Here is a 12174-nt window from a genome sequence, read left to right on the forward strand (position 1 = left end):
TCCATAGCACCTCAAACATTGACTATCAGCGCTTATCACTCTTTCACGTTTTTACTTGTCTTCTTTGCTAGGCAGGGTTCTGTCTAGTCTATGTATCTTGTTCATAGCTGTATCTCCAGCATCCAGTTAGGTCCTTGGCATATAGTAGGCCTTAACAGTTCCTGAATAACAGCAATCAAAAGGAGCAGCATTGCTTACAGTCGTCTTTAATGCAGAATTTCTGCCAGTTGATGGTTCGCTGGGCGGCAATCTCTGCACAGGCTTTCAGGTGCTCCATCTGAAATAGGAACCAACCAGGGAAAATGAGTAACTCCACCATATAGCCCGGACAAGCACCACACCTGCTAGCTGAAGCCATCGCCCTGGCTTTGGGCTGCAAGCCGAACATGGTCTTCTGAGCAAGGCAGGTGCTTGCTGGAATGTCTGGTGAACCTGGGACCAAGGCTCACACACTGCTGCAAGCACTGCAGCTCTTACTGAACCTGCCTTTGTTCTACCCGCCAATCCCCATGGAAGGCCCTCTGTTTTCAGGGAAGCTTCAGACTACTCAATAAGGCAACAGCAAAAGCTAGACCATGACCTAAGAAAGTACAATCCAGTTTACTTTTCTTGATATAAACACAATAGCAAGGACACGAGACAGCTGGATTAAAGATGTTCTTTCTAGGCTATTCACATACGAAATACTCAGTTTACTCCCGTAAGTCCAAACAGTTTCTCTTTAGGCAGTAATGCATTTTTCTAGTCGAACCTTCACTATTTCTTTAGTATTTAAAAGAAAAAACCAGAGTTGAACAAAGAGGTCAATCCTGCCCAGGATGTAAGCAAATGGCACTGATAAGCCCAAGCGACACCCCTCACACTGGAGGAACTGCTGCCAGGTGAGACGAGAGTGCCGAGGGGGACATCCGAGACCCTGAAGCCAACTACACGATACAGCACCCAGGTAGGGGTTACCATCATCTCAACCCTAACTAGCCATTGTCAACACAGTTAAAAGTCCTGCGTTATCACCTCCACCCCATTACCTACTTGGCAAAGCCTCATCACATGCCCCCTCCCTACCCTACCAGGTCCCAGCTCTCGTACCAGGCTGATGAGTGTGTCATATTGCAAGGCGGAGCCTGAGCTGGCTGTAACCACACTTGCCCGGAGGAATATCCCCTGCTCTTCCAGCAGCTTCTTGATCCCACGCACGTGAGAGTCCAGGGTGTGCAAATCCCGGAGCTGGCGGTACTTCTCTTTGGATCCACAGATGAAGAGCAGAAGTTTGCGGACTTGACGCCGCACAAATGGAGTCTGCTGGATCATTAGGTACTTGAGGAGACAAACAACACAAAGAGTAAATGACTCTGGGACTGTATCTATATCAACTGTGGCTCTCACATCCTAGGTTTTAATAAACTGTTATTAAAAGTTGGGGAGAGGCTGGGTACAGTGGCTCACAGGTGTAATCCTAGCACTTTGGAAGGCCAAGGCGAGCTGATCACTTGAGGTCAGGATTTCAAGACCAGCCTGGCCAACATGGTGAAATCCCATCTCTGCTAAAAACACAAAAATTAGCTGGGCATGGTATCACATGTTTGTAATCCCAATTAGTAGGGAGGCTGAGGCAGGAGAACTGCTTGAACCCAGGGAGCGGAGGTCACAGTGAGCCAAGATCATGCCATTGCACTCCAGCCTGGGCTGACAGAGCGAGACTCCATCTCTAAAAAAAGAAAAACTGGAGAGAAACACAAACCAAGCTATTTCCTCTTCACCAGACCAACCTCTCTTAGACTTAAGTATCTTTTCATGGGACCAGGAGAAAGCAAGAGAGAGAAAGAAATCAAAGAGGAAAGTATCAACATTCATGCATCTCTTCCTTGTGCACTTAGGAATCTACAGGGCAAATGGCCTCTACTTCAGCCCACCCAAAGGGAAACTATCAAGAAAAAAACCATTCCAAATCTCTTTTTCAGGTAAAAGAGCAAAAGAAAAGATTGAGTTGGTACAACTATGTAACTGGAAATCCTCATCTGAGGTTTGCTAAGAGATTATTCTTCCCAGAGTGAATCTATCTCAGGCTTGCTGTGCTGGTTACTAAGGTTATTACGCTATTGTCTCTCAGTTCCCAAAGCCCCCATCACCGACTCTGCCCAGTGATGCCCAGGCTAGAATTATGTCAAGTGCACTGCTTCTTTGCCAGCTGGCTCCCTCTCAAGTTCTGCCAAGAGGGAGGGAGCCTGGCAGCAGGAGGAGGAAGGGGCTTGCTTCTTCCCATCTTCCTGCAGTCCTAGCAACAGCCCTGCACCCTGACAGCCACAATGAGTTCTAATCATCAGACTCTCTCACTGCTCCCAGAATCAGCTACATCCCATCCCTGCAGAGCACCAGCTTCCTGATAGCTGCTTCGGGCGGTTACTATCCCTGTGTTACCTCAATGTTTCCTCTCTTGTTGTCCAACAGCATTTACCCAATTTCCCATATTGAAATTTCTCTGTTAAGATAACTAGTATAGTTTGTTTTCCTGACAGAACCTAAATTATTAAACTTGCTGGTTATCAGCACATGTGGGAGAATTCAACACACACAATCACAAGGTAAAGTATGGCTTGTTTGATACGCCATCTCCCACAGTTCTACCACACAGTATATTCCAGAAGGGCAAGACTAAGACCTAGAAGTGTGAAAGGGACTCTGCAAGGGGAAATACCAAGTGAGGATGAGGAAGAAAGGGGCCCACAGAGGCAAATGCATGTGTGTCCTCAGCCCAACAAGCACGCAGCTTGGACCTTCACTTACCTCGGAGAGAAAGTAAAACCATGAATGGTCAAAGACAGGAGGAGGGATTCGAGAATTGGTGTCAGCGATCTTTTTGATTTGGTAGGGAAGCCTCAGTACCATTTCTGTTAGAAGCTGAGTATAGGCCTCAAACACATCAGCAGCATGACCCTGGGAGAGGAAAACTTGCGTGAGAACCCGTGACTGTCGATTTTCCAGGTCCACAATTAGGAAAAAGGCTGGCTCACTGGTCACTAGACATACTGCATGTTAGAGGTGGTCAAGGGTACCTTTCAGAGCTGGAACCAAGACTGACTGACAGTTTATTCTACAAACCCAGAAGACCGGGCTTCTGGGGACAATTTAATTACATGCAAAGGTTACAGTGGAGGCAGACCTCACTGTTCCCAAAAGTCTTAATATTTCACTCTGTGGTTTTTGACATTGGGTTGACTGTATTCTGCTTAAAGATGAGTACTAGAAAGGCCAAAATAATTGAAAAAAAAAAAAAATGGTAGTAAGGATCTCTAACTTCTATGAGATGCATTCTATTCCCTAGAACCAAAATTTCCCATGATAACAGAAATTGTTAAATAAACTAAGGCAGGCAAATCACTAAACTCAGTCAAGATTCCTGGCTTCACATAACACAAAAAGGCAGGGGTAAATGAGAGATTTGTGGACAGTGGAAACAACAGCTATCCTGCAAGCTGTGTGGTAAAAGAATCTGTAAGAGTTTGAGGGCACAGTGTGTCTCATATATTCAATTCCCAGTTACTCATTGGCTCTGTGTCAAGCACTGGAGTTGTAAATAGGAATAAAATGTGGTTTCCGCTGAGAGTATGCAGGGGAAGATAGGTGAATGAGTGCACAGGATGCTCGGGGAACCCAGGACGAGGCTCCCTCAAGCAGACTTACTGGCAGGGAGTGTATATTAGGGAGGTTTTCCCAAGGATCCAAAGCCTGTGGTGGGTCTTGAAGAAGGCCTTGGAATTCGCTAGACAGGGGAAGAAAGGGGAGCAGAGGGAAAGGAAAGAATTCCAGAAGGGACAGCATGAACAAAGGCAACACACCACATCTTGGGAAATGCACAGGCTGAGAGGGCTGCGTGTAGGGTGTTATAGGTGACATAGCTATAGAGTCAAGCAGGTAGCTGGGTCCTCAAGAACTTTTTGGCCTACAAGTTATGGAAAACCACCAAAGACTCATGAAAAAAGAGCAAGATACGATCAGATCCACACTTGATGCCTATCGTATTCCTACCCTATTCAAAGCTATTCTGAGTGGGCAGTGAGGAAGAGAGTGATGATAACAGTTAACATGGACTGAGCATTGATCCATTCTAGGTACTGTGCTAAGTCCTTTACAAATGTCACCTCACAACAGCCCTGTAAAGTAGATACTATGTGTATGCTCATTTTCCAGCTGTAGAAGCTGAAGCTTAGTGAGGTTAGACAGACAGAACTTCTCCACGCTTCAAGACTGGTAAGTAAGAAGAATACAAGATGGGACTTATCCCAGATAAATCTGATCCGAAGGCCCATCTTTCTTAATAAGTATGTTAAAGGGCCTCTCAGTGGTGACAGCACAGGGAATGTCCAACACACACATCATGACCCACAACTGTGACATTAGCTTATACCTTCTCATCTTTTTCTAAACCTAATGTGAAAGGAGGTAACTATGATTTCATTCAATTCCCTCAATTTACAAAGAGGCAGGAACCAGAATCCCACAGAAGGTTGGAAGAAGCAGTCATTTATTAAATAACGCTGAGATTAACCCCTACCAAGGAATGCCAGCTCCTTCCTATGGCTCTTCACCCTCAGCCCCTTGAGCTGTCTTCACTGTGAGGAAAGAGAAGAGTGCTCTGAACAAAGGACAAGAGTGTTTCTTTGATGAGGGAAAGATCTCACCTTCACATACTGGCGGAGAAAGAATGGGCTCATGTCAGGTGGGGAGGAGGTAGTATGTGGTTTCAGCAACTGGCTGGTAGCCACAGGCTCCTCATCATTCTGTTGGCTCTTCCAATATTCCAGCAGTGATTTCAGCACGTGCAGGCAGTAGTCCACAGCCCCAGAGCTCAGGAGAGCTGCTGCTGTGGCACTGGAGATGAGAGAAGATGACTGGGAGACAGAAAACACAGCAATGGTAAGAATGGCTTGTACAAACAATGTGAAATCCGGGAGGGTGCTGAGGGGGGGAAACACACTCACAATAGTCTTAGCTATTATGGCAGTGAGTGAATCAGGCTCTTGCACTGAAACTTTCCCAAGGAAGTTTGTGAGGGTGTTCAGAACTTTTTGAACAACCACATGGTAAGATAAACAAAGAAACACACCTGTTCTCAACTCTAACCTTGCCACATACACGTGCCAGAGTCCAGGGAGGCAAGGATTAGATAACCTTTCCCCCTAGAAGGGACAGCTTTTCTCTTTTACCTTGAGCAACTAGAAAAGCAGCCCAATCCAAAAAGAAGAGAGAAAACTTTCCATTATAGGCACGTCTAAACAACCCCACCCCACCCTCTGCAGAGTCTCTTCCACAGAACCAGCTTCCACAGGAGATGGGGGTGAGTGATCACATGCATAAAAAAGCAGGAGAAAAGCTACTGTAAATAAGACCATTAGAAGAGCCTTGCAAATCCCAGCAAACCCCACAGCTCCTAAGCTCATTAAGATTGGATGCAGTTCAGCCTCAATTTCTACCTTCTCTGCTTTGTGCTAATCTCCTTTCACCACACACACATTGCTTTCTCTCTGCTTTATTACCATACCTTATAGCAACATACACTAGGGGAATCCTCTTAGCCACTCTGTGCCTTGCAGAAGAGGTCCCTGTTTTCAATAATGGAACTTCCAAAACCTTTTACCCCTCCATTGGGGGGATTGTTAGCAAAGACTAGGGCTTGGAAGGGATTCGGAAAAAGGTGGAGGTTCTGCTCTTGAAAAGGTGACAGCTCAGAATCTTACTCCCCTGAGGCAACAATGGCTTTATTCTTACAGAGGACTATCACCCCTGCCCTGGCCCTAGCACTATCCAGACAATCCTCTTACCTTTCCCCAAACCCACAAACTCAAAGCAAAAATACCTCACATATGGAAGACTTGGATCCAGATTTGGTGCGGGACATGAAGACACTCAGGAGTCTCATTACTACCAGATGGACTTCATTCAGGGCGCTGCGCTCATTCTTCTTAGAGACATCCTGCAGACAAAAGCATAAGCCCAGAAACCTATACTTACTCGATGCTTGAGGCAACCTCTAAACAAGATTCCTTCAAGTCAAACCCATCAGCCCCAAAAGTCTCAGATTGAATCAGAGACAAAACAAGCCCCAGAATATCCACGGACTATACTTGGGGCATCTAGAGCTCAATACGCTTAGGAGACCACATTAAGATACAAACAACTAATTTAATGTTCTCACCTCACTGAGTACAAAAGGTCCATGAGGGTAAGAACTTCATCTTTGCCCTCAATTATGCTCATGGTCCAAAACTATGCTTAGGCCAAAACGGGCCCTGAATACACTTTTGTTGATTCAATAGAACTGGAGCCCTCAGTGGATGGTTACCCCATGAAACAAGGTGAAGTTCCTCTACAAAAGGAATGGGAACGTAAGGAAGGCTCTCAGCCAATCCTGTTTCTCACACAGATTGACTCTCAGATTTTACCTTTTTATCCATACCCAACTCAGCAATAAGCTGGGAGAGCAGGTTGTCTAGGGCCCCCTTGTCTTTCTCATCTTCTCCATCCAGATCTGTAGTGAGCATTAGAATGACCTAGAAGTCAAAAAGAGAAAACACAAAACCCAATTTCCTAAAGAACAACAACTGAAAATACAGGGTGTTTCACAAGAAACCCTAACCTTCCTGCCATCCCTCCCTATCAATCATAACTGTAATCCATTATAGCATTCTAAATTCCAGTTATCCAAAGCTTCAGTGTTCAGAGTCAGAAAAGTCAAATTCTGATATATACCGCACTTGACATTACAAAAAATGTTTTGTAAAAAGTTTGTAAAATTAATGGACTAACCTGTACTATATCCAAGCAAAGTAGCTTGAGATAGGGTGGTGCACTGAGCTAAGAATTAAAGAACAGTTTTTCCTCTGAGGAAGGCAGCCAGTGAGTGGAAGAACAGCTATTAGCCCACACTCTAATATGGACACAGAGACTAGAGACTCAGAATCTCAGGAGCAGCCTTTTGCACTGGCTGTCAATAACTACCTGGACAAACTTGTGCATTTAAAAAATTCTCTGACCCTTAGCCTTCACATTTATAAAATGTAGAGCTATAATTTGTAGTTCAAAATTAGATTTCATTATTTTGTGGCCTAACACCAAATGAATGAAGACTTCCAGGACCCCTGGGAGAGAGATGCGGAAATGCTTAAGGAGGGTCTGATCATGTGACAGACCCAGATGAGCTAAGGGTTACCTGCATATACGGGATGGCCCGGACACCGCCAACGTTTCGTAACTGAGGCAGGGTCTGCAGTAATCTCTCCAGCAGCATTAGACGGACCATGTGCAGCCTAAAGGGCCAAGGAAAAAATACAAAATATGAGCTGTATATCAACAGGAATGAGTTGAATATAATTCCCTCCCCACCCCCACCCACCTACCAAGATCAACAAGAAGCCTAATGCTTAGGAACAATCTCTAGCATTAAAAAAGTTAAGAACTGCCTAATTGGTATGCCAGTCAGCAACACAGAAGGGGAGATCCCACTCTGTTAAAAGAAAGCAAAACTATTCTAAAATACAACTGCACTGAAAGAAATCCTACTACAGGAAAGTTCAAAGTATTTCCCAAGGCATCAGGCCCTACTAGTTCTCAGCTCCAAAACCAAACTTCCAACTGCAAGATTGATGGCTTTTTTTCTAATATGTGGCCCTATTCTGCCTCCGGGCATTATTTTCTAGAATTCTTCTATATACAAATTCTGTATCACCCAGCTGCACAATGACCCGGCCCTTTCTCACATTTCCAAAATCTTACAAAAGCCAGTCACTGCTCTACTCTCTCACACCTTGTCCACCATCTTCCTAATTCCGTTTCAATGTCCCACTCTCCTACTGGACCCATGAGTTTTCCCATATACTTAATTGGCCATTACCTAGCCTTCATCTGCAGATATAGAGCTGACCTTCTGTACTAAGTATGTGCCCCTTGATCTCTATGCTGATTCAAGAGGATGATGAAAATTAATAAAGGTCCTGCTGACAATTTGGTTGGTAGTCTCACCTAATACACAATCTCATGCAGATTAAAAATATAGTTGTTGAATAAATTAATGGATTCACTTTCGTAATTAGTAAATGGTCCTTGTCTCATTTTTTTTGAGACAGAGTCTCGCTCTGTTGTCCAGGCTGGAGTGCAGTGGCACAGTCTCGGCTCAAGGCAACCTCCACCTCCTGGGTTTTTCCCCTGAGTAGCTGGGACTACAGGCACATACCACCACAGCTGGTTAATTTTTTTTTTTTTTTTTTGTATTTTTAGTAGAGACAGGGTTTCACAATGTTAGCCAGGATGGTCTAGATCTCCTGACTTTGTGATCCGCCCCCCTCAGCCCCCGTCTCATTTATATCTTAGAGATTATTTGTAAGAAACCATATGCCTACATTTTAACGTCTGATTTTTGTGTGTTACATATCTTAGCAGCTATCCAAAATACTTCTTCTTTTCTTAAAAACAAACTTTTTTAAAAATACAAAAACGGACCAAAAAAATTGTTTTAAAGAAAATAGCTGGGCATTGTGGTATGCCTATAATTTCAGCAATTCAGGAGGCTAAAAAGGGAGGATTGGTTGAGCCCAGGAATTCAAAGATGCAGTGAGCTATAATCATACCACTGCATTCTAGCCTGGGCAACAGAGCTAAAGTGAGCCACTGTACTCAGCCCAGAATATTTTCAAAATAATACAAGTCTGAATGGAAAGAACAGGGTCTAGGGTTGGGTGCAGTAGCTCACATCTATAATCCCAAAACTTGGTGGCTGAGGCAGGACTTCAAGACCAGCCAGGGGAACACAGCAAGACCTCATCTCTACAAAAAATTTAAAAATTAGCCAGGCATGGTGGTATGTGCCTATAGTCCTGCCTCAGGAAGGTCACTTCATCCCAGGAGTTCAAGGTTACAGTGAGCCATGATCATGCCACTGTACTCCAGCCTGAACAACAGAGTGAGAGCCTGTTTCCAAAAAAAGAACGAATGAAAGCAAGTACAGGGTCTTACATGAATTACAAATTATCATTCTAAAAAGAACTCAAAGGAATGAGCTAACTGTTCTTCAGAATACCACGCATGTGTCTGTTAGTAGTTAGCCAAGCTAGGTGGGAACTAAAAACGAATAAGAATTGCTCACAGATGGACAAGGTACAAGTGAGGAAAGGTGAGATGACAGCAGTTGTTCAATAGTTTGAACATAAAACATGAGAAAATGAATTTGTTTTGAGATGGATTAGTATCTTCAGATTTGGAGAACATACATGTGAATACACACACATGAAGAAAAAAGTCAATAAAATGAGCAGAGTCTAGACTTGGACCAAGATCACAGCAGAGTATTTTCAAACTTCAGTCATTTGTTCCTATTTTATTATTTTATTTTATTTGTTTTTATTTTTGAGACAGGGACACTCTGTTGCCCAGGCTGGAGTACAGTGGCACAATCACAGCTCAGTGCAGCCTTGACTTCCTGGTCTTAAGAGTTCCTCCCACCTCAGCCTCCTGAGTAGCTGGTACCACAAGCGCATGCCACCATGCCCAGCTAATTTTTTTATTTTTTGTAGAGACAAGGTCTCCATATGTTGCCCAGGCTGATCTCAAACTCCTGGGCTCAAGCGATCCTCCCAACTTCAGCCTCCCAAAGTGCTGGGATTACAGGCATAAGCCACTATACCCTACTCTTAAAAGTACTCTTTTTCAATTTCTTTCACATTTTCAAACTCTTATACAGTACTTTTAAAACTTTAAAAAAATAAATAAACACAGCACCAAAAACTGAAGTTTCCTTTTCTTTAGTGACTTAAAGTAAAATTCTGTTTTATTATATAAAATAAGGTTAACTTAAAACCACTACAGAGACTTCCATTGCCAATATGGCTAGGTTACCTAAATTCACCCTCCTCCTAAACACAAATGAAAATCCTAAGAAGATACAACACCACTTTAGAAGTAATGATGAGTCTCAAGAGATTTCAAACAATCTACAATCACACAGTATGTTCCCCAACCATGGGAAAATTAAAATATAAACCAGTAACAAAAAGATAAGTAAAATTCCCAAATGTTTGGAAATTTAGTAACATACTTTTAAATATCCCATGGGCCAAAGACTAAATTACAACAGAATTTAGAAAACAGTTTGAATTGAACAGCAATGAAAATAGAACACTATCAAAATATGTGAGCTGCAGCCAAAGCAAGATTAAGGTGGAATTTTAGAAGAAAATACATTGCTTCAAATACATACATATTTTTTTGAGACAGAGTCTCACTCTGTCACCCAGGCTGGAGTGTCGTGGCGCTATCTCAGCTCACAGCAACCTCCACCTCCCACGTTCAAGTGATTCTCCTGTCTCAGCCTCCCAAGTAGCTGGAATTACAGGCGTGTGCCACCACACAAGGCTAATTTTTATATTTTTAGGAGAGACAGGGTTTTGCTACATTGGTCAGGCTAGTTTCAAACTCCTGACCTCAAGTGATTGGCCCGCCTCAGCCTCCCAAAGTGATGGGATTAAAAGCGTGAGCCACTGTGCACAGCCGAGTATGTATTTTTAAAGTAGGTTTAACATACATATGATTAAATGATTTAGGTTTGTATCTCATAAGCCAGAAATAGAACAGGAAACTAAACAAACAAAAAAATAGTAAAAAATTAAGCAAAAGAAAGGAAATAATGAATAGATACATAAGTTACCACTGTCAGAAACGGAAAAAATAAATCATTAAAGATTATTAAGACATTAAAAGATGAGAAAAAAAATACATGAACAGGCTTATGGCAGTAAAACTAACTTTAATAAAATGAACAAATTCCTTGTAAAATATACCAATATTAAAACCAAAATAAATAAAAATAATTATCTAGCATTTAAAGAATAAACCTAATTTAAAATCTTCCCTTAAATGAAGTCCAGACTCAGATGACTTCACTAGTGAATTTCTCTAAGACTTTATGGCCTTTGCGGGGCCGAGGCGGGTGGATCACAAGGTCAAGAGATCGAGACCATCCTGGTCAACATGGTGAAACCCCGTCTCTACTAAAGATACAAAAATTAGCTAGGCATGGTGGCGCATGCCTGTAGTCCCAGCTACTGGAGGGTAAGGCAGGAGAATTGCTTGAACCCAGGTGGCAGAGGTTGCGATGAGCCGAGATCGTGCCATTGCACTCCAGCCTGGGTAACAAGAGCAAAACTCCGTCTCAAAAAAAAGGAAAAAAAAGAATTTATGGCTTCTTCACCAGAGGAGGATCCAAGATGGCCGTTTAGGAACAGCTCAGGATTGCAGCTCCCAGTGAAAGCGCAGAGAGTGAGTGGACGCCGCGTTTTTATTGCCCACAGACTAGGAAATTCCCAGGCGGAGGAGCTCTACAGGTCACCAGCACGGCTGTTTCGGCCAGCGCGGCTGTGCCGACGGCGCCGCTGCTTTGCCCCGCGCGGCTGCTTTGTCGGCGCCCCAGAGCAGCGGTTCTCCGTACAAAATACACCGGTCCAGGTGCCCTTTTGGCTGGCGACTGGAGCCACGGGAAGTCGTCCATTCGTCTGCTTAAAAAGGGGACTGAGCAGGGAACCAGGACAGTAGATTCCAGGGCAAAAAAAAAAAAAAAAGTGCCACAAACCTCAGTGCCGCTGTTTAAGCCAGCGCAGTGAGTGGCCACAGGGGAAAACAAACAGACCCCGGCGCCTCTTCAACAGGCGACTGGAACACCACCAACTTAAAAAGGGCTCTGAGGCAGGGAGCCAGGCGATCAGGCTCGGCTGGTCCCACCCCACGAAAGAACAGCAACCAGAAACTCTGGATTGAGAGTTTCACAGCAAGCGCAGCTGAACCCGGCCAGCTCTGTAGGGGAGGGGCGTCCGCCATTACCGAGGCAGCCCACCATGGCGGAGGTAGTCGGCCAATGCTGAGGCAGCCCGCCGTTGCCAAAGCAACCCGCCATTGCTGAGACAGCCCGCCGTTGCCAAGGCAACCCGCCACAGCAGAGAGACTCCACCTCAACAGAGGCAGGCCACCATCGCCAAAGCAGTTCTAACTACACCCATATAAACAGGACTGCAGGGAAGTTCACTCGGCAGCGGGGCGGAGCCCACAGCAGCTCAGCAAAGCCTCTACAGGCCGACAGTGACTAGGCTGCCTCTTTGCTGGATAGGGCAGGTCTGAAGGAAAAAAAAAAAAGGC

The 12174-nt window shown here is 44.3% G+C and overlaps 1 protein-coding gene across 8 annotated transcripts in view; it reads right to left on the reverse strand.

Moving 5' to 3' along the window:
* UBR4 (ubiquitin protein ligase E3 component n-recognin 4) overlaps nt 1-12174 on the reverse strand; it is a 137575-nt gene that overhangs the window by 48138 nt on the left and 77263 nt on the right. For all 8 annotated transcript variants that reach the window (XM_032300616.1, XM_032300610.1, XM_032300613.1 and 5 more), the window contains 7 exons: nt 7208-7304; nt 6441-6548; nt 5855-5971; nt 4680-4889; nt 2785-2934; nt 1090-1317; nt 199-277 (listed from right to left, as the gene is read on the reverse strand). In XM_032300616.1, coding sequence (XP_032156507.1) covers nt 199-277; nt 1090-1317; nt 2785-2934; nt 4680-4889; nt 5855-5971; nt 6441-6548; nt 7208-7304 — 989 coding nt within the window. The remainder of the gene's footprint in view (nt 1-198; nt 278-1089; nt 1318-2784; nt 2935-4679; nt 4890-5854; nt 5972-6440; nt 6549-7207; nt 7305-12174) is intronic.

The sequence above is a fragment of the Sapajus apella genome, unplaced genomic scaffold (assembly GCF_009761245.1).
Source record: "Sapajus apella isolate SASKATOON/1434 unplaced genomic scaffold, GSC_monkey_1.0 scaffold43, whole genome shotgun sequence".
NCBI classification, from domain to species: domain Eukaryota; kingdom Metazoa; phylum Chordata; class Mammalia; order Primates; family Cebidae; genus Sapajus; species Sapajus apella.